This window comes from Idiotropiscis lumnitzeri, chromosome 6, assembly GCF_059441095.1.
Source record: "Idiotropiscis lumnitzeri isolate Australia: NSW breed Sydney's pygmy pipehorse chromosome 6, RoL_Ilum_1.0, whole genome shotgun sequence".
Lineage (NCBI taxonomy): Eukaryota > Metazoa > Chordata > Actinopteri > Syngnathiformes > Syngnathidae > Idiotropiscis > Idiotropiscis lumnitzeri.
The window spans coordinates 19,040,254-19,063,193 of record NC_142396.1 but is presented as its reverse complement, the minus strand read 5'-3'; the positions used below and the strand labels follow the sequence as shown (position 1 = coordinate 19,063,193).

At 40.0% G+C, this 22,940-nt stretch overlaps 1 protein-coding gene across 1 annotated transcript in view; it reads left to right on the top strand.

Moving 5' to 3' along the window:
- The first annotated feature begins 4,703 nt into the window (after positions 1-4,703).
- The window catches only part of syt9b (synaptotagmin IXb), a 38,116-nt gene continuing 19,879 nt past the window's right edge, over positions 4,704-22,940 (top strand). The window contains exon 1 of the mRNA XM_088299196.1: positions 4,704-5,197. Within this exon, the coding sequence (XP_088155322.1) occupies positions 5,050-5,197 (148 nt within the window). The 5' untranslated portion in view covers positions 4,704-5,049. The remainder of the gene's footprint in view (positions 5,198-22,940) is intronic.

Here is a 22,940-nt window from a genome sequence, read left to right as displayed (position 1 = left end):
TGTTCAACAAATTAAACATGCTGTTTTTATTGAACTTTTATTCTATTACTTAAAAAAGGTCATTTTTGACCTGTAATTTTAATACTTTGATACCGCAATATTTCTGCTCATGGCTATCATACCGTCAGAATCTAATATCAGTCCAAGCCTAAATAAGGACTTACGTCATGATGGTGATGATGTACTCATTACACTGGCCTGTCACTACCTCAACAGCGAAGCAACACTCATCAAGGACAACTCCCAACCCAGCAATCACTTGTTTAAACTGCAACCCTCTGACCGGTGCTACAGAGCACACAAAAGCAGCACAAACAGTCTCAGGGACAGCTTCTTCCCAAGAGCCATCAACACACTCAACAGCCATAAACAAACCCCGACATATTTCACCACAATACATACACCTTGACTTTTCCACAACATCACTCAAGTGCACTAACTCCCAATTGCATACTCATATCCCGTTATTATACCCACAGAATAGATGCAGCGTCTGCCAGCAGGCTGTCCATTTGCGAGCCATACTGCCTTTAAATATATAACAAATGCAAAATCCGAAGTGGGGCTTTACATTTTACCTGCGCAACGCTGCAAGTGGAATATTTCTATCATCAGCTAATGGATGGATATGTATTTATATTGTAAATAAATGCCATGTGTCCCAGCATTACTGACAAGAGAATCGATTATTTACACGAGTATTGTAGACTTTGATCTGGTCTGCACCATCTATCACCTTATTTTATTTCCTATAATGATCATTATTATTCTAACAAAGAGAACACTGGATGTCTCCATCCGTACCGCTTCTCTTCACAAGGGTCGTGGGGGGTGCTGGAGCCTATCCCAGCTGGCTTTGGGCAGAGGGCGGGAGACACCCTGAACTGGTTGCCAGATAATCGCAGGACACACAAAGACAAACAACCATCCGCGCCCACACTCATACCTAGGGGCAATTTAGAGTGTCCAATCAACCTGCCGTGCATGTTTTTAGAATATGGGAGGAAACCGTAGTTCACAGAGGAAACCCACGCAGGTACGGGGAGAACATGCAAACTACACACAGAAAGACCGGAGCCGGATTCGAACCACGCACCTTTGCACTGTGAGGCCATCGTGCTAACCAATCGGTCACCGTGACGCCCTACTACAATGACAAGAAAGATTATTCCATTCCATTTGATTATATTCCTTGCACATTGATTTGCTGTTGAACATCCTTCTGTTATTTCTTGATAAAGTCATCATGTCATCATCCTGTACAGGGTCGTGTGAGGGTGATGGAGCCCATCCCATCTGACAATGGGCAAAAGGTGCACCACACCCTGAAGTGGTCGCCAGCCAGTCACAGTGCAGACATTGACACTGTCACCGAGTGGGAACCGATCCCACGCTGCTCGCACACAAGTCAGGCGGATGTACCACTACATCATCGGCGACTCCACTTGATAAAGTGTTTTTCCTTACCTTTATCTTATGCTGTATTTATTTTGAATTACACACAGATAAGACCAAAGTAAACTACTAAATTCTGGGGTTTGGAATGGCTTAATTGTGTTTCCATGCCTTTCACGTCTCAAACGTTTCGGTTTGGGAAAGAAGTCACGGAATGGATTTAATTCTTAAATTGAGGTTCCACTTTACCATAAAGAGTCAAGTGGAGGCCAATATGTTAAAAACCTTCCTCAACAATATATAAAATTAAAGTGTAACTTTACATTGCAATAAATGATTATCCGCAAATCCATTCAACAGCAAACATACGAGATGGGATATTGTGTAATTACTTTGTACAGTCTTTATCAGTGACTTTCAGACATTATCAAATCTTGTTATTGTGAAGAGCATTTTAGAACAATAATAAGTTCTTTTTTATATCTATAGTATGTTAGAATATATATATATATATATATATATATATATTCAGAGTTTTATGTTTGTCTTCTCAACGGAAAATATTCACTATTAATAATTCAAAAGCAAATTGAATGTCTATGAATGTTACTCACAAGAGCTATAGAATCATTATGTCAGCATGCCAGTTTTCTGTTTTGGTATGATTTACCTAATGCCAATCCCCAATTCACCCGCTATCTCATTACGCTGCTCTCATCCACGCAATAGTTTATGGGTTCCATAACAAAGCATGAATAACCTGATATGTGGCTCATTATAAATTGAATGGTTTATTCCTATTGTGCAATTATATGGTAGGTGTTGCCATTAATAACGGGCTTGAAGAACCGTCACTTGATTACATTTACATCAACTAGGCTTGTGCTTCATTAAATCCTCTACGGGCGGTGCTGGCTCCCAGCAGGTAACCAGTTGCTTGGCACCCCGTTGGTTACTCCTGCTGTACAGTGTAAGTGTCATTGTTAATTCATGACGTTTACTGGTAACGCAGCCTTTTTGACTCTCCATCTACATGAAAAAACATCACATTGTTTCCCCTGTCAAAAATGTAATTCCGCTGGCCTGAAAATTTAAAATGCATGTGGTAGTCATGGTTCCCTGGAGTAATGCAGAACTGTCTGACCCTTATCACATTTTACAGAGTTAGCTATAGGAAAATGTTCTGTTTACTTAACACCCACCCAGTTAATAAGTGTTATTCGACATCAAGACTTGCAATTAAGAAAAAAATAATAATTTTCACGAATAGTGGAGGTCACACTTTTGACCACAAATTCGACCATTGCCTTCAACCCGTCACAGGAGTGAACACAGCACAAGCATACAGAACATGCCAAAGTAAATGGAGTTTTGGGGTGTGTTTGGGGTTGCCATCAATGTGCACAATGTCCATAGTTAGTTGGGCATCATTTGAATTTGGACGAATCCGATCGATTCTCAATTCGGAGAAACACATTTTCATGGTTAAAGTTTAGTGGAATGGGGTTAAACTATTTGATTTCTCTGTCTCATTTCATTCTAAATATTTTCAGATACAGACATTTTGTCACACCACAATCATTGTTCTGTTTTAGGTTAACTTTAAAAAAGAACTTCACACAATTTTGCGTTTTTAATCTCAACTGTCACCTGCGGCTTAAAAATAAAATCGCACACTCCTTTCTTCGCGTGACTCTGTGAGACTACGACAAGAACGCACATGATGTCACATCCGCAGAATCAGCGCAGGCAATTCAAACTCGGTTCGAGTGAGAAAATTATTTTCAAGATGCTTGCAAGAATTCCCAGTGTGAAGTGCTAGAGGATGGAGGAGCTTATCCCGGCTGATTTAGCCAGCGACAGGGAGTGGGAAACACTCCCACAAACAAGTCAGGGGCGTGTATAACTACACCATCAGTGACTGTTGGAGGAACAAGCACTATCCATTAACACACAGGTATTACATTGACACATTGGTGAATAGGTAAGAAGATTTTTAGTAGTGGTACATCCGCCTGACTTGTGAGCAGACAGCTTGGGATCGGTTCACACTCGGTGACGGTGTCTATGTCTGCCCTGTGACTGGCTGGTGACCTGTTCAGGATGTGGTGCACCTTTCACTCGTAGTCAGCTGGGATGGGATCCGGCACCCACTGCGACCCTGTACAGGATAAGCGGAGTGGCAGACATGACATTTTTAACAGGTACCTTTTTTCACCTGGTTATCATTATAAATGGTGAAATGAAAAACTGTTTTTTCAATTTGCCATAAGTAACATGCAAACCTTAACAAAAGCCCAACATTCCTTACATTAACAAGCATTTGCCACTCAATCTAATACGGGCTAATAAACCCGAACACTTCTGGGTGAACCAAAATATTAGTCCCAGTTCCACTTGAGTCTTGATAACCAACCACATGCAAAGTAAAATTGTTTCAATGTTCATCTGTGCAAAAATATATCTGGATCAGTTGAGTGAAGTTCATCAGGTTTGCACATCAAGCTAAATTATATTTAGAGGATTTTTTTTCATCACATTTATTGAGATTGGTGCTGTTTTACAATGTTGGTGAACCTGTCTATTTATAAACTGAGTGAGACAGGCATGGTCAGAGAGACCTGTATTGGATTCATCAGTGCTTTAATGGCACATTTATTCATTCTGCTTGTTCTTTATTACTCCTATCAGTAAAGGTCAGACACATGCATTACAACTCATTATTTAGGCCTGCCAACCATCTGCAACATGAAGGTGCCTTGGGAACATTACCTCATCACATGAGTGTGGCGCCAGTGGGAAGAATCAAATCATTGACTTAATCTATTCACCTTAAACCGGTATCTCACTGAGGGATGTTTTAACCTTTAAGCTGCAACAACTGGTGTAACTGTTGTTGAAAATGAACTTGCACATACAGTTACCATGTAACCAAAACAGTTAAAACTGGAAATCACGCTCATAATTTGCGCAATAGAGTGTAGGAATAAAGTGGATTGTTGTTTTAAGTAAATGGTCAGCATGGTCACTCTTTACCAGCCATCTTAGTAAACATACATACACACGTACATACATACACACATACATGCATACCTACATACATACGTTTTTTGTTTGTTTATTTATTTATTGTTTTTAATAAAAGGATCACAGCGGAAGAGAAGCTGTGCTGTTAGAATTGCAGGATGGAGGATCGTGAAGGAAAAAGAGGGGGGAGTTGATGGAGTCATTTTAACTTCCTGTGCGTCTCAGCATCCCATTGCGTTGAGAGGATCACTGAGAGCAGAGAGCATCCAGTCACTCAGTCACTCAGTCATTCGCAGCCATTGATGCTTCAGTAGCTGACACGGGAGAAACAACAGCACGAGGAAAGTCTTGGGAGCCATCATTTTAGCGCGGGCGTGTAAATGTAAAAAAAAAAAAAAAATCTCCGAGGATGTTTTAAATAGAAGGACACTCATAAAAACCTTGATTATTGTGGGGAAATAAGGTGAAAGTCAGACAAACTCTGGTTTCGCTCGACTTGGCGGATGCGTCGATCGCCATCCAGGGGTGTAGCCGCGGTGGATCGTGCCTGTGGTACGTCTCCGGCCGTGTGACTGAGGTGCAGGATCGGGCAGGGTGGCCGAGCAGTCAGGAGGATGCTGGAGGGCAATGCCTGGAGAAAGAGAGTATGAGATTTGTCGAAAGGCGCTCGAGCTGCTCTCCGACCTGTGCTCCAAAGGAGAGGTGCAGGACGACAACTGCTTGGATTTCACCTACTACTTCAGGGACCTGGCCAGACCTCGGTACACGGATTCTGGTAAGGCTCTAAGCATTATTAAGAGTTGACACTCAACACTGCATATGGCTCCTTAAACTGGATTGTCAATTATACAGGGTACTTATTTCGAATAGATTTTTATTTTCATTACAACCTCACGCAACACTCTTGTCATACAGTATGCACGCAACTATAGCCATTTGCGTGTGCAAACAATATCTATGGCGACAAAGTTAATTCCAAATGTGGGGGAAAAAAGTGGCAATTTGGAACTTGTTGCTTGTATCTGTGAAACTATCAATTTTCGAACTCAACGCAGCATGCTGAACGGAGAGCTGTTTTGATTTAGTAAAAATCATCTTCTAATGGACTAGATGGATAGTGAGGTAGAAAAGCCCCACCCAACATTCCTTTTATCTCGGATGAGCACTTTGCAGACATGGCTCCCGCAAAAACAAACAAGATATTCAGAACGCGTTTATGTTGCTTGTTTGACTCGCAGATAGAGGCATTTTTCGCGTTTGCAAAAAGCCAAACCGAAAACTTTCAAATAAAATCGTTAAGCAAAACAATAACAGGACATGAATTAAATATAAAATAAGGTTATGCTGTATCTCCACTCTATACTGTACATTGGTAATACATTATGAGCAAGCTTGACGTATTTATATTTTCCACACACTGAGCAGATAGATGTTTTTTAGTGTGTTTGGTGCTAGTTGACGAAGTTAATAGCCTCTGAGGCGTGGCTGTTGTCTTTTTAAAATGATACAATCCATCATTAAACATGTATGATGAAGAGGAATTTCAAGCTACCAGATTGGTTCCCCCGAGGAGCTGTGACCCACTTCCTCTTGTATTAGACTGCTCTAAATGCATGCACACATTTTTTGATCCACATCAAGCAACTGTCCTGTAAACTGGAAGACTGCAGTCAGTCAAGTCCAGAACAATGAGTAGTTGTGCAATCTGATAACATAACAAAACTAAACAAAACAAAAACCTCCTTTGGGGATCCAGTTAAGACACTCAGACAAGTGGTTTTCACAAGATAAAATATTTTTTGTCACAGTACATGCATTACATTTGTTCCATTACGTCCACTAAGTTGTTTCTACCTGCCCCCCACCCCCACCCCCCATTGAGGTATGGAGCTCTATAAAGTACCCCCCCCCCAAAAAAAACAAACAAAAAAAAACTATAATAATGTATTTATTTCATTTTATTATTGTAGAAAAAGCTACAGCCTTAAAGGGGGAAGTCAAGCCAAAAAATGTTTCTACAAGAATAAGTTCTATGCGGAGCCAGAACCACTCTTCTAAACATGGCATTGTAATTAATGTTTTTTGGACCGTGAGTTTAAGCAGCAAACTTCACCTGTCTCTCAGCCATCTCAGAGGGCGGCTATTTTGTTACTTGTGTCGACTGAAAATGACATCAGTGTTGCTTAGGACACAGCTAACAATTTATCATGGCTCAGCTTCATAAAAAAGGTGAGTCGTGATTGTTTGTTACCTGAGCCCGGGGCAAATGTTATGTCATTCTTAGTTGACAGAAGTGACAAAATGCCCCCCCCCTAAAATGATTTTGCTGCTTAACTCATATTACACAGAACAGATTGTTCCAAAGAATTTTTTGGGGTTGACTTCCCCTTTAAGTATGTTAACCTTTACTACGGTTACTAATTTGTATAATTTATATAATAATTTTGTGTGGAAAGCGAGGTCACGTGACTTATGCATGTACGGTGTTACGTGTGACTTGAGGAGTCGGCGACACATCATGAAGCCTGAGGCTGTCGTGTGCAAGGTGCTGCAAATGCTTTTAACAGTCTGTGTTGATGCCCAGGAACTTGTATCAATCAACAATCATTTCTTCTATTTTTATGATAAGAAATGCTAGTGTTGACTTGTTTATCCCTCAGACATTAACAATATAAAATGTGCAACAGCCTATCATGGCGCAAAGTCGGTTTGAAGCGTGTGTGTGTAATTTTGTGCCCTGCTGATGTCCCTCTGTTGCCTTAAACTGCACCTGCTCTCGCTGGCCATATTTCCTGTGTAGCTGAACGAATTGCTGTTACAAAGCAGAAGCTATAGCTGGACATGAACATGCAAGATATTCATATATCAAAATCCAAAATATAGGTTTTCGTATACTTGAAACTCCATGTACATTTAAATGCAATGCAAAGGCCAACCAATCACAAACCTTGTTACATGCTAGCCGTGGCACGTCAGCTGAAGCCAATCAATGACAAATACGAGTGCGGAAGCAACAAGTGCGTCACACACAGGGAATGCAAGGCGGAAGTTAAGGAGCATGCAGAACATAATTTAATGGATTTAGTGGCAAAAAATAAATCTCAAATTATTTGTACGTATTTTGGATGAAAGAAAGTGACTGAAACAGCGTGAACATGACACAATGTTTTGGTGCATTGAGAAACACTGTAAATTGTGAAAGATTCTGTCTGAAACCAGACATAATACTAGTGTCAAAGAATCCGTACAAGTTGCACTTTTGCATTTGTTAATAATAACCGGCCCCTCCCCACTTATGCATTTTATGTACTCCCCTGGAGACTGAGGTCAGGTCACTTATCTGCATTTTGTCACAGGGTTGCACGAAATAAGACCATGTGGTTGGTGATGGACAACAAATTAAAGCTCAACACTCCTGAAGCCTTCTACATCAAGTCTTTTTATTCATACTTCATACTTATCTTCTTCAAAATTTTATTGGGATCCAGATGCTTATATTTCCTGCAACCACCTAATTAAATAAAGTCAATTAAATTCCAACAGATTTTATTCAGCGTACACAGAATGTGACAGTTGAGGTGTTGATGTGTCATATTGTAGCATCCAGATGGAAAACCAACTTTCACCTTTCACTTAAAAAAAACACCATTTGCCATTTTACCTTTTTAATTAATAATCATCATTATATTTGTGTGAATTACCCAAACCTCTGTGTTAGTTGGCCCACAATTGCTGACTTAATAGATGCCGTCATACGAAGGTTGTTATTGTTACTCTAACATAAAAAAATAAGGCCCTGATACTGAATTTAATGAGGATTATTTCCCACAAACACAATGGCTGATGTGAATGTTTGCTGTCATTTGCTTGCATGTCTCAAAAACTGCACAATCTCATGTATTCTGTAAATTAATTCCTCAGACTGCTAATATTTCTAAAATAACATGCTGCACATTGATAGTTGATGGGAATGGCTCCAATCAAGTTCTACAAATTATTTTTAAATGTATGTCTGGCATCTCTAAATTAAAACACATGCAGTACATGCAAAACATGGAACATGCATACAACTAAATTAAATAAGAATGAATACCCAAACTACAATTAGTACATTTAGGCATTTCACTGAGGAAAAAAAAAACTACATGTATAAAGGTCCCCGTAAGAATAGTTACTTTACTGTAAATAACATAAAATGACATAAAACACATGTTACAATCCCCCCTCATAAACTTGCTTAAATGCCATTTGAAATAATCTCTTCAAGAATGAATAACTGCATTCACGACATTGCTGTCTGTAAACATAACCACTGTTAATGCAAAGGTTAAAGCTGAAATTGTTGAAAATGTAAGCCTGTCTCTACATCTTTGTTAAGAAATGATCTATGTCTTGTCTCTCTGATTTCAACCCTATTGCAGTATTTTGCTGGAGTCTTGATTAATTCTACATAAACAAAGCAGCAGGAGTCACTGTTAGCTGCTGCTTTTGGGTTGGAGCCCTTCTAAGGAGTTGCTTGGATCAAAGGGATATGGCATGAACAAATAAATGGTTGTTGCTGCTCTACTTACTGGCCTCAGTAATGTGTTGATGCAACAAACAGCACAAGCAGATCCTTGTAGCTTGTAATTGTAATTAGGTCAGCACCAGTCCAGCCATTTTCTATTCATTATGACCTGGAGACGGTTACTGTCCTTTAACATATTAGCCTTTTGCTTGGCATTACTGAAATGTCTATCCATCCATCCATTATCCGAGCTGCTTATGCTCACGAGGGTCGTGGGCATGCTCGTATCTAACCCAGTTGTAGGCAATAAGCAGGGTACATCTTGAACTGGTTGTCAGGCAATCACCCAAACTCACACATAGACAAACTAACAGCCATTAAGAGCATCCAATCAACCTATCCTGCATGTTTTTGGAATGTGGGAGGAAACTCTCGCAGGAACAGGGAAAAGATGCAAGCTCAACACAGGTTGGCCAGATTCGAACCTTAGACCTTTGTACTGTGAGCTAGAAGTGCATTTTTTATTATAAAGATAAACGTAGCTTTCCAGTCCTTCACACAGTGTTGACATTTCTTGTATTGCGCCAGTTGGAAAAATTATTTTAATTGAAGTGAGGCCAAGGATATGTAAACAGCTCATTCATTCAAATCATATTTAAAAAGCACAGCGACACAAAAACCTCTTAACGTTCCACTATTCTAAACAGTTTTTTTTGTTTGTTCTTTACTTAGGTTCAATTCTGTTGGGAGTGTGTGCATGTAAGATTGAGATGTGTACATTTTATTTCATGAAACCATGGATGGTATCAAAGTAATAATTTTGATTGCTATTGACTGTAAAAATTAAATGGGCTCTATATACAACAGATTGGTTTGAAGTGTGCGTTCAGATCAATTGTACTTTGTATATTTGTTTTTCAAATATACAGTTTCTGTTATTTTCTCGCAGAATATCAATGTGTCTAAGAATACTGCATCCAAGAGGAAAAGGCACACAAATGACAAATAACAACATTTTCCCCTCAATGTGGGGGTGACCAGAAAGTGACAAGGAGTGGCCAAGGCCAACTCTGGCCACCACATCTTATTTCCATCAACTGGATCATTTCAGCGAACCGTAATGGAATGGTATTCACTGAACCTGTACATCCAACGACCTTGGAGCGAGTTATAGCAAAGGAAGCATGTTTTTTTATATGGTTGCTGGCCTCCACAAACTTATCAGAGCAATAATTGAATTAGTAAAATCTCTCTCCAACTCTTCCAATTCTATCACTTCGACCTTAGGTGCACACTCAAACACATATGGTGAACAAAACACAGCTAGCTAGACCGCAAGGTCTACAAGTGCCACAAAATTGTGAAAATATGAATTTTAAAAATGAATTACTTTGAACGTTTAAAATATAAAAGCTAACATAAGTTGCAACAATGCCCAATTAATAACATGACAATCACTAATACCCAACAATACATGATATATATCATACATATTACGTGAAATTATAATAATCCCATAATTTGGAATTGAAATGCTTTCGTATCCAGGCCTTCCCGTGTTGAGTCGAGTTTGCATATTCACCTTGTGTTTGTGTGGGTTTTCTCCAGGTACTCCGTTTGCTCCCACATGATAAGTTAACTGAAGACTCGAGAGCAGTGGTCACTATCACGGTGCCCAGAAGCATTAGTTAGCCCCCCCAAGGACTCCTTGAGTAGCCCATGTTGTTCCTTACAATTAAATATGAGTGTGATTGTTTGCGTCCGCTCCTGCCTCTTGCCCAAAGTCAGATGGTACGGTGTCTAGTGTACCCACAACTAATGTTGATAAGTGGTATAGAAAATGGGTGAATAGTTTCGTGAATTTTAGGTGACAAAGGTATAAACAACTGGACTTTTTTTTTACCATACAGTATGTGAATCCCTGATGGAGGGGGCCAAATAAAATTTCACCAAAGGCACTGGGTCGGGCTGCCTCTCCCAAAACTCTCTTGTGAATACATGACACAAGCTGGCGGGAGTTTTTGTGTGTTAAACCATTACCAGGAAAACGACAAGCCGGGCTGATGTCCTCTTGGCCTAATATTCCCTCGTAAAGGTTTTCACGTGGGAATCAGAGATGTAGAGGGTAGACGGTGGTTTTCCAGCACCATAAAGAGTAAAAAACAAAATCAACAAATTATGATTAAAGGGGTAGTCAAGTCCAAAATTTCCTTTAGACTAATATCTTCTATGCAGCCGCACCTGTCTAAATAATGTGATCTGATTAATGTTGCGTTTTTGTAATATGAATTAAGCAGTAAAAGGGGTTGGCCATTTTGTCACTGGCTATCGATTGACGATTGCTCAGGTAACGACCAATCACATCTCAGCTTGCGAATGTCACATGACCAAACTGAGATAACAGGTGAGCAGTGATTGGTCATTACCCGAGGCCACAGCCTGTGATTTCATTTTCAGTCGACAGCATAAAGATGTGGGGATTTTGCTGCTTTACTCATATTCCACAAACACAATATTCATTAAAATGTCCTGTCTAGAGTAGCGGGGGTCAAGACAATGTCTGACTCGAATTTCCTTAAATAAAAATTTCTATTTTAGTTCTCTGCTCTATGTTTTCTATCAATTTTATATTTTAGTCCATTAATGTCCATGATTTCATATTGAAACTAACTAGATTTGCATTTTTCTTGTTCAAATACGAGACACAGAGTGTGTCAGTAAGTGGCCAAGAGTCACAGCAGATTGTCAATCTCTCACTAAAAGTGTCTCGCTCTGTCTTTCTTCATGTCTCCGATATAATTTTGTCAGACACTTTAACTACGCACTCCTAATTTTCCATCGTCAGGTTTGTGTATTTAATGTTTATGTGCCGCATACTGTAGTTTTGCACAGCTCATAAACTGCAAATAAAGTGCTCAAGGTGAGGCTTACACTACAGCACTTCACTGAATGGAATGTACGAGGTTGAAAACATGTTGACATTCTTATATGCAAATATACTTGGTTAAATTATGACAGAAGTGGTGCAACAGTGCCGTCGCTGGCACAGAGTAGTCTGTCCAGTCTCGTGCCTGAAACACACGCAGTAGCATTGAGGATGAATCTATTGTGGCGTGTCACCTCACTAAATTAATGCCAATAAGTTCTCAGTTTATTTTGGCCTCAAGATGGATGACTACAATAAATTATTTGTGTTCATGTGGGATACATTAGTTAACATAGACAATATGCTGAGGAAGTTTTCAAAAGCAAAACAAAAATGTTTTGGCTTACTTCATATTCTCGTAATGCAAAAGAGAAACCAGTGGTTACCTTGGGAAATATGCTTCATTTGCACTTTCAGTGTCTCCTGATGATTCAATGAATTCATTAAACATTTGTAGAATTTCCTCATTACTTTCTTAATTGTGTGATGTTGCTCGGCAACATTGCAATTTTGTGTACTCAGTTTAGGACTTGGTAAAATGAGATTCTGGATGATCTCAACAAAGTTATGTTCTCTCGCTGTCTCGTCTTGCACTTCATTCGTCACAAATTTGCATTTTTCCCCCTCAAATGTTCTACATACCTCCCTTCTTTTAATTTTGCTGTATTCATCCAGGTGTTATTAATGCAGAGCTATTTTCCCACTTTGCAGAAGAACATTATGCAGATGTTTCCCTTTGGACTCACTCTCCTATGCCCTTTCACTTCACTTTCTGTCTCTTATTGACCTACTGCTGACTTGGCTTCTGCATCTTATTGAGCTGTTCTCAGAGGTTGACTCTTGGGAGGAGGCGATACAGCACAATCTAATGTGATGGCATGAAAAGGAGCCACTCTCTCTCCCACTGACAGCAGCATTCTACAGAAAACAATAAACTGGCCTCAATCGTAAGCTTTCATTGGGTAATCCGTTCCTACACTATGTTTAGTACAGTAAAATAATGACCTACAGCTAACCTCAAGTTAAAGTCAAAGAAAAGAAACAGGGTTGGTGTTCAACAAATGTCTTGTGTACATCGTGGTATGAAAGCACCACCATTCTGTAAACTTGGATTACAGTATTTATCATTCTTTGATATAGTCCACTCCAAACCATATTCAGAATAAGAATCAGAATCAGAAATCCCTTTATTGTCATTGTACTCAAGTGTGCAACGAGATTAGAGAGATCCCCTCTCCAGTGCAATACAACAATAATTCAGATAGATATATAAATTAGATAAATAAGAGAATAGTTAGTGCAATGGAAAATAATACTGGAGAGGATATATAGAAACACATCACGTTGCTGTTCTGCAAGGTAAGGGTGGTCGTGTGTGTGTGTGAGAGTTTAGAATGGAGATGGCTCTTGGAAAGAAACTGTTTCTCAGTCTATTAGTCCTTGATTTGATGCACCTGTAGCGCCTGCCAGAGGGCATCAGGTCGAACAGGTGTGAGTTTGGGTGGGTATTGTCTTTGACGATATTGAGAGCCTTGCTGAGGCACCGGGCGGTGTAGATGTCCGACAGTGAGGGGAGAGGGCAGCCAATAATCCTTTGCGCTGTTTTGACCGTCCTCTGGAGCCTCACTCTGTCCGCCTCAGTGCAGCCGCTGTGATTCAATGCATACCAGTTTTATAAATTTGAAATTTTTCAATTGACTTAATTTCATCAGTGATCTCTGATTGAATAAGTGTGAATTGTTATGGTGGCTATAGGTGACTCTCTCACAACTTAGCAACTTAACGAGCCGGCCCTACATCTACCAACACCTACACACGCATTTAAAGCTGTCGCCCATAGAGATTCAATTGTGTTGTCCCTGGTAGCGAAATCATTTAATCACCAAGCTATTGAACTACACTTGTTAATTAGTGTAGTTGTGTGCTTCATAATATAGCCATAGAAATACCCCCACCCGCATGTCAACAATATGAAAAAAATAACATTATGATGGTGTTAGTTACTACCTTTTGTCTTTGACATGAGAGTGACTACGTTTAGATGCAGTCAATATTCGGATCAAGGTCAAATTCAAGTTTCTGAAACATTCATAACCCGTTTACCAGAGGTGGCCATTCCATCCCAGGGATGTCCCCCATTTTTGGGAATGGAGGACACAATGTTGAGGACGGAAGTGGTTTTCTGTCCGTCCCTTTAATCATCCCAAACTGGGTCATGTACCCACGGATGCCCATTTCACTTACAGAAACACGCCCAGCCTGTCTTTCATGCGTAATCTGCCAATACAGTACTTCAGACCGAATTTGAAAGATCACGATGCGCCGCTTGTCTCATGCGTGCTCACCATGTTTGTATGCAGTAGGGAGTGACTTTGCTTCAAGTCCACAAGAGGACAAGCACTCTGTGAAAAATTTTTATACTTGCCAGTTTGGGGACCTACGGTGCATATGTTGGCAGCTAAATGCTATTTGGTTATCATTTAAGCAGTTGCAAACACTTCAGTCCACTCAATAGATACTCCCAGCCGGTTTAGAAAGCCGTTAAGCTTTTAGCCTCTCTCGCTTTTTTTTTGGGGGGGGGGACAGAAGTATTTTGACAGGACAAGGATTGACAGCGATGGGAGAATGATTATTTTTATGAAAAAGGACGAAGGAACGATGAATGAAGGGAGCACAGGTTGGGACGGAGGACGGAGAACTCACTGGCAAAATAAGGTGCCCATCACGTTTGCCTGCGTGAGTGAACAGAGCTACTCCCACATTTGAATATCACGATTTTAACGGCGACCCACGGAAAACGGGACACAATTAGGCCTCGTTTTTGATGGTAAGTTTTTTCCATTAATAAAACACATTATATTAATGTCACTCACCAGAGCAATAAAACAGTCGGTTTCTTCCTTGCTTCAAAAGTTTGCTGTTGTGCTGCAGCTTTGAGTTTTTCTATGATTGGTTACCACTGCTGACACTGAATTGTAAGCATTTATTGTATATTCTTATTCTGTTTACACTGTATTTCATGCGAGTGGCACGACAGATCCAAGGATTTATCCACACATATATGTGTCCTTATAACCATTGTGTCATTTTCGCTGTAGAGACAGAAAGTAATGTGAAAAAAACGCAAGTTAGGTTTGCCGATAGCGAGAGGCAACTTAACTGCCGCGGGCTTCTCTTCTCGCTACAGTGAGTAACATTGCCGCTGATCACCGCACATACAAGTACTTTGTGGACTACAAAGACCAAGATTCCTTGCGAGTGTCATGGTCCGTTTCCGTTATGTCTTGTTGTTGTTTACGTTTGCTCAACGGGCGTGGGGGCGTTCCCTTCCAGCGCGTGTCGTCATGGCTGGAGAGACGCGCCCACCAGCCACGCACCTGTTACTCGTTGACTCCTTGATCACCTCGCTGGGGGAGAGACTGAGACGCACTCACCAGCCACACACCCGTTACTCGTTGACTCCTTGATTACCTCGCTGCTGGAGAGACGCGCCCACCTGCCCCGCACCTGTTACTAGTTGACTCCTTTAATTGTCACTACTTAAATGCCCCGGGCTGGCTATTCGGCGTCGCTGCATTGCCCTTTTTTTATTTGTTATTTTTTTTATATCACTGTCGCTCTTTGTTCCTCGTTCACGCTCTGTGCTTATGGAGCCTTGTCATTGTCGCTTATCCCTGGTTCCTGTCCCGGTATCCTAGTCAAGTTTTGTTCTGTCTAGTCACGTTTTGTTCGTCTTCGTTATTTTGCACTTTGATACGTTTGTTTCTCCTATGACCTCGTTTGCCCTATTATTTCATTAATTAAATTCCCTTTAAGTTACCCTTGCCTGGCTTCCCTGCATTTTGGGTCCTCCTCGTCCTCCACCCGCCGTTCGTAACAGCGAGTCGAGCATGCGTGTAACACAAAGCAATGTTCCTATCAAAGGAGGGATTCCGATCACATTTACATGACCCAATATTTGGGTCAGAAAAGGGGTAACCTAAGGGTCTTATTCTGGTTTTTAAAAATTCAAATATCGGCATATTAGGGTTTTTGCGCGTTTACAAATGCGCCACTGAGTTTGGCTCATGAATTTGCAAATCTGACTCAAATGTCGGTGCCTCCCCGCATGTAACTGGTGAAGATGTCTGAGTATGTGGAATTGATTGATCTGAGTAGCTCTGATCCGTATTTCAGTGCCATGCCATCTGGAGATGATGTGACCTTGAGCCAGTAGTTGATTGTTGGTAGTCATGGTGATGAGTGAGTGAAAGATAATTTTCAAATAAAATACAATACAACTTTATTATAATGGCGCATTTCACAACAGCTGGAGCTGTAACAAAGTACTTTTCATATGGAGCCCAGTAACTCCCAACTAGGGTGCCCTGACACAGGTGTGTGCTGTGAGAGGTCATATAACATGATTACATTTCAAATAGTTGTCCAAGAATTGTTATTTAATAATTACAACTTCTACTAGATGGCAGGAGGTGCAATTAAATTGTTCATCCACTCGTTGCCATTCATACAACAGAGTAAGCTGTGGCTACCAGTGAGTAGATCACCCTTGTATTCAAGGTTTTCAAACTGAATTTCATTTCATTTGTGATAAAATTGAGAAAACTCATCCCAATTTCAGGATTTATATTTTTGCGCCATTTTTGGTGAGATTTTCCTCATGTAAAATAAGCACCTGGATTCAATAAGGATGTGAAAACACTGATTTAGCTCATGTTCCCACCCACAGTCTTCTTTCTGCACAAAGATATGTTTTCCAAATGGAGATGTGAAGCAATCCGTTTGTCAGGTTACGGTACTCAGCTACACCACCAAACAACAAAACTGCTCATTGGTGACATCAGTTACACATGAACCGACGTCAATAACTTTACAATAAGCCTCCAAGAAGGAGAAAAAGTGCAAGATTGTTGGAAGTCTATATTTTTTAAGACATATCAGCTTTTTGTAACTTGCTGGGACAACTACATTAATAAAATGGTGGCAGAAATTTGGCCAAACCTTCTAAAAAACAATTAAATGTACTTATCTAATAAGGCCTTTGTAGATGGGTGCAATGAAGGAGATCCAAACTACCACAGTGTGGAGTGTGGACTATTGCCATCCGACCAAGCAATGTATCCACGATCTCCAATTTGAAAAACGCTAGCCCCCATGAGACTCACAGCTATGAGATTTAGTGAACAAGGTAACAGTGCTTCTTTCATTCACCGCCAAATAACAATCATCTCAGTTCATCCTAGAGATACAATTCTGCAGCCTGTCAATGTCATTCAAACCTATACAATTCCTGTCTAAAAAGAAATACTTTTGTGTCTCTTCGCTGAAAATGTCTCCAAACTTGTGAATTGTACTGTAGATTCATTTTTTCCTTTGGCTAAGTGCACATATGAAGGTGCACTTTTCTTATAAATATATACAATACAGAGAGAACACAAATAGTAAAAGCAAACTGTTTACACAGCATCTGTCATGATTTGTATTTGTTATTTTTGGTTTAGTATTTGGTTTCATGTTTTGGCCTTGTTCCTGTGTCTTGTCTTGTCTCGTCTTGTCTATTGTGTCCACCTGTGTTTGTTTACCCAAGCCCTTGTGTTAACCAATCCGGTCCTTCCAACCCTCCGTGTCTTGTCCAGGTGCTCCTCGTTGTCTCGTCAATTTCTGTGTATTTAGTTCCCTGGTTGCTTTCAGTTCTTGTTGGTTCATTGTCATTGTCCCTGTCGCCTGTTCCTGTCGCCTGTTCCTGTTCCTGTCGCCTGTCGCCTGTCCCTGTCGCCTGTCCCTGTCGCCTGTCCCTGTCGCCTGTCCCTGTCGCCTGTCCAGTTTTTCCAAGTCCCTCGTTTGCCTTTTGTTTTCTGTTATTAAATGCCCTTTAGGTTACCCCTGCCTGGCTTCCCTGCGTTTGGGTCCTCACCTACCTCAACCCGGACCGTGACAGCATCAACGTGCACATCACTATTCTTTGCTTGTCGTTCACCTATATCAGCCCCCAATTCCAGAGATGCATGTCCCTCCTGCGAGTAGATCACAACATTGGCAGAAAATGTTTAGGCTTTGAACAGGTCAGGTTGCAAATAGAGTTTAAAATTACTTTTAGAACTAAAGTTTGTACACGTCAAGTTTCCAGTTTAATACAATACAGTGTTAAGAATTGTTGATTGGTCAGCTATCCTAGAAAAAAGTTTTCATCAATTTTTCATCAAAGAGAGATTTGGAACAAATCAATAAAAGCAACCATCTGTGCTTCTGTTCTCTATGGGGCTTTAAACTTGAGTCATCTCACAGTCAGGAGAGCATCAGTGTCAGAGCTTCTATCAGGGAAATGCAACCATATTGTTGGACATTCATAAAGTGTCTTTGATGTTGTCCGTTCATGCGATTGTAGCCTTTTGGCTTAACCTACTTTTGCTTGTCCTGAATGGCAAATCAAAGGTGCTTTTCGATTAAAATCCACTGACAATCAGCACATTTTCTCAAATGGTTTAAGACAAAAACCTTTCTTTTCTTTTTCCCCATCCATCTATTTTTAATCACAATGGACCCTTTCACACCTAATTTTTGGACCATTTTAGCCAATAAAATGTCTAACAGATTTTAGAGTGATTCTCAACTGTTGTCACCCCAGAACCCAAAATGTTGCGACCTGCATTTTTTTTATTAGGTTAAGAACGTAACAAAAAACAAAACAAAACAACAGCTGAAGATGCACCTGTAAAAGGAAATTGGGTTTTCACCGGTTCCTCAGTTCACAGAGTTTGAAGCTATGACAAATTTGTCCACAAGTCAGAACGTCCATCCATCCATCATCTGTACCGCTTGTCCTCACTAGGGTCGCGGGGGGTGCTGGAGCCTATCCCAGCTATCTTCGGGCAGTAGGCAGGGGACACCCTGAACTGGTTGCCAGCCAATTGCAGGGCAGTCGGAACGTGTCACAGTATATTACTAACTAAGACAAATATTAGTAAAATCATAATTACAGTCATTAGAGTATTTGTATGAAAAAGGCATGAGAATTAAAATCAACATTGCACTAACTATTCTCTTATCTAATTTATATATTTAACTGAATTATTGTTGTATTGCACTGCAGAGGGGAGCTCTCTAATCTCGTTGCACACTTGAGTACAATGACAAAGGCATTTCTGATTCTGATTCTGCTATAAAACAAGGAAGGATATTTTTGGGGGGCAGATGCTCAAGCCAATAAACAGGGCACCAATCACCCAAATTATTCTCACATTCAAGAAAAAAGTACATTTAACTTTAGTAGCCTAACTTCTGTTTACAACAGTCAACACGGTTGATTGCCTTATACACTAAAGAGGTAAACAAACACTAGAGTGGATATAAAAAATCCATATGCCTCTGCTCAAATGTTTATGGCTTGTGTGTGCTGCATAGTACGGGGCAGGCAGAATTTTCTCAAGAGCTCAAATCGGAACGGTGTGATCTATATCAAAACAATGTTGGGGAGAAATTATGACAGAGGGTATTTTTTTTTATTTTGAAAATACTGATAAATGTTGAAAAAAGGGCACTTATCTCATCAGGGGTTGGAGCATCACTAGCGGTCTAGCCATGTATCTTGCCTTTTGTTAGTTTTGTTCCCTTACTTGAACAGCACTTTAGTTCAACATTTTTCTTTTACATGTGCTATATAAATAAATTGGTTTGGTGCCCTTTCAGGTGCCTGTGATTTTTTTTTACTACCTTTCTAAGACTCACACTTAATGAATTTGCGAGCCACCTTTGGGTCCCGATCTGTGAGAATCACTGATTTAGATTGTAATGAATTGTCAATCAAGTAAAATGCCAATTCTGCAATAAAATGAAGTTTGTGAGTGAACTCTGAATGTCACTCATATGAATTGAACGAATGAATAAACTTCTAATATAGTAAATAACAAACACAAGAAGAAGAAAAGTTCATCTAAGGATATTTTGTAGCGTCATACACAGGCCACAACAAAGGCATTCGTACCGTATACCAGAAATGCATGAAACCATAAAAATAAAAGCTTCACACCAAGAAAGATCTTTTAAAATGAACCTACCTGACCTAAATTAAAGCTTGTGTATTGTGGAAAGACCCAAATACTAATTAAATAAATACGGAGACAAACACCATGTGTGCTGTAGAAGCAGTCCTCTGTGCTAACTTGAAAAAAGAGCGAGGACGTTTGAGCATCAGAAAGAGCATGCCCTGCCAGCTGGGCTACAACATGAGCTGGGATCTCCATGTTGCTCTAATTCATGTCTAGGAACTCATAACAGCAGCACAGCTCACTCCACAGGCTACATTCCCAATCACATTACATTAATGAAAATCTCTCATGATATGTAATGATGATTGTGGCATCTTCTGGTATAATGTAGTGATTGTGGTGATTAGTGCAGCTACTGCATGCAATTAGTTGCTCCGAGCTGTGCAGAACTGAAGGCTTTGATTACAGACTGTAAGCAGACAATGAAAGTGGAGACACCCTGTAGCTATGAGAAAGTGACTTTTTTACGAAAAATAATTGAAATTAGATTGGATTGATTTAAATAAAAACAATGTTAATATGATGTGACATGGCATTGGCACATCGGAAGTAGGCTGCATCCTTTATGTCAGGACCAAAAAAATTACATACAGCCAGCACTGCGTCATCTCTTTCAGCTCAGCTGGAGCCCTGGTCAGAACAGCACACTGTGTACGGTCTTGTATTGGCCTCATTTCACAGAAAGTTGGCTGTGCTTGAAGGCTCATTTAAGTAGGAGCATGTTCTTCTGACTGTTGACATTGTGAAAACGTGAGCATGAAGTTCGGCATGTCACTCTAACCCCGCCACAATTCCAAGTCAATGTCCTGTTCTCCCAAACCCTTCATTAACTGGTGATGAGTTTTTGTCAGTTTTCTAAAGATCTTTATCGTTCTACACTGCTCAAACGGGATATGTAATCATCACAGTGTAACACATCCATCCCACTTTCAGAATACCAACCTTTTCAGGATGCAATAAATTATACCACCTGTTGAATAAATGGCTCAAAAAAATGTGGCAAACAGAACGCAGAAATCTACAGATTTTCGATCTCATTTTACCAGTTTGATTTGAAATAGGAGTACAAATCCAATCATGAATGGGTTAATAATTTTAATTTAAAGTGACCATGATTTTGCTGTGATGTTTTCAAAGAATTACAGGGTCATCAATCAAGATTTTCAATTAATTTAGTTGGTATGTTTCCTGCCCAGATACGCATGCATTATAGTACTTGGGAAGGTTGATTTGAGAACTATGTACCACTTTTATTTGTTGCACTAAAGAGGATTTCTGAAAAGAAGCTTTTATATACTACACTTTTCCATCCATTCATTTATTTTCTATATTGCTTAGTATCCTCACCAACGTAATGGGTAAGCTTGAGCCTAAATAATCAATCAATAGAATATGGCACAATAGATGCATTTTGAAGCAAACTACTAATCTACTTTTCTGCCTTTACTGTGCTTTCCTGACTGTGACATTGTATCAAGAATGTGTTGGAACACAACATTCAGCTTCAAGTGCTGTATTGCAAGGAGCTCTCTGGAATGAGCCTGACTCAGAATGACAAGTGAGACGAAGAAAGATCTACAGTATATGATGGAATATGACACTGTGTACATAATCATCCCTCACAGTCTTTCTCTCTGAAAGTATCTATTCAGAAGTTGGCCTCCGCCATGCTATTAGAAGTGCTTGTGGAAGGTTGCTTCTGACTTGAGCACTATCTGTTCACTGCAAAAGCTCCATTTTCCCAGCAGTTATCAGATGAAGGCCAATCTTCCAATACTGTACAATGTACATTATCCTTGATCCTTTTAAAATGTTTATGCAATAAAATACAACTTTATTTTTATAGTGCATTGCACCACAGCTGCAGCTGTAACAAAGCACATTACATATAAAATGACACAAATGCAACAATAAAGACAGATAAGTAAATTAAAACACAAATCAATTCTACTAACACATATTCAGTAGACACTAGAAAACAATAGAGCTGTGTAAGTCTGATGTTGTGACGAAAGCCAAAGAATAAAAAATGTGTCTTCAAATGAGTTTTAAAAATTGGGCAGAGAGAGGTTTGCCAGAGGGAAGGTCCAGCAACAGAAAAGGCTCGATCCCCTATCAAACTCCACTTAGTCCTCGGCACCTCCAGTGGCGTCTGGTCCACAGACCTGAGGCACCGGACAGGTGCGTAGGAGTAAAGGAGCTCAGAGAGGTATGCTGGGGCGAGGCCATTTTAAGATTTGAAAATGAACAGAAGTGGGATTACATGCTTCTTCTTACAACCTCCAGTTCGGAGGTGAGGGGCAGCATTTTGAACCAACTGGAGACACTGAAGGGAGGACTGGCTGAATCCAAAATAAAGGGCATTACTGTAATCTAACCGAGATGTAACGAAGGCTTTGATTACTGTTTCTAAGTGATATTGAGAAAGAAAGGGCTTTCTGTTTAGCTAGCTGCCCAACATAAAAAAGCTGGCTACAACAACAACTGTGATTTGCCAGTTCAATTTAAAATCACAGTCCAATTTAAGGTTCAAGTTCGAGACTTGTCAAGTCCAGTAAAGAGACCAAAGCGTGTAACAAAATTGAGGAAACAATATATCCACTTTGCTCTGTTGCAAGAGACACACCTGAATGATCAATAAAATTCCGAAAGGTGGCTTCCCTGCTAAAGCTGTTGCCCCTGCGATCCGACCCCGGATAAGCGGTTGAAAATGGATGGATGGAGGTTTTAGAAATACTTTTTGTAGTTCATTTAAACACAGCTGTAACGGGGAGAATGCATATTTTAGTAAGTAATTCTATAATATTCAATCGTGAAAAAGAAATATAGGAAAGTGAAGGTCGATATGTTTTCCTGAAGGGAAAATTATGCTGGCTATAATTACTATTTATGTGCCAACTGGGAGTGATAAACAATTTTTCATGTCTCTCTTCAATAATATTGCATTGGAATATGTGGGAGTGTTAATCTGTGGAGGGGAATGGAATGCATTTTTGAATCATACTTTATATTGGACATAACAAGCACAGAAAACTGACAT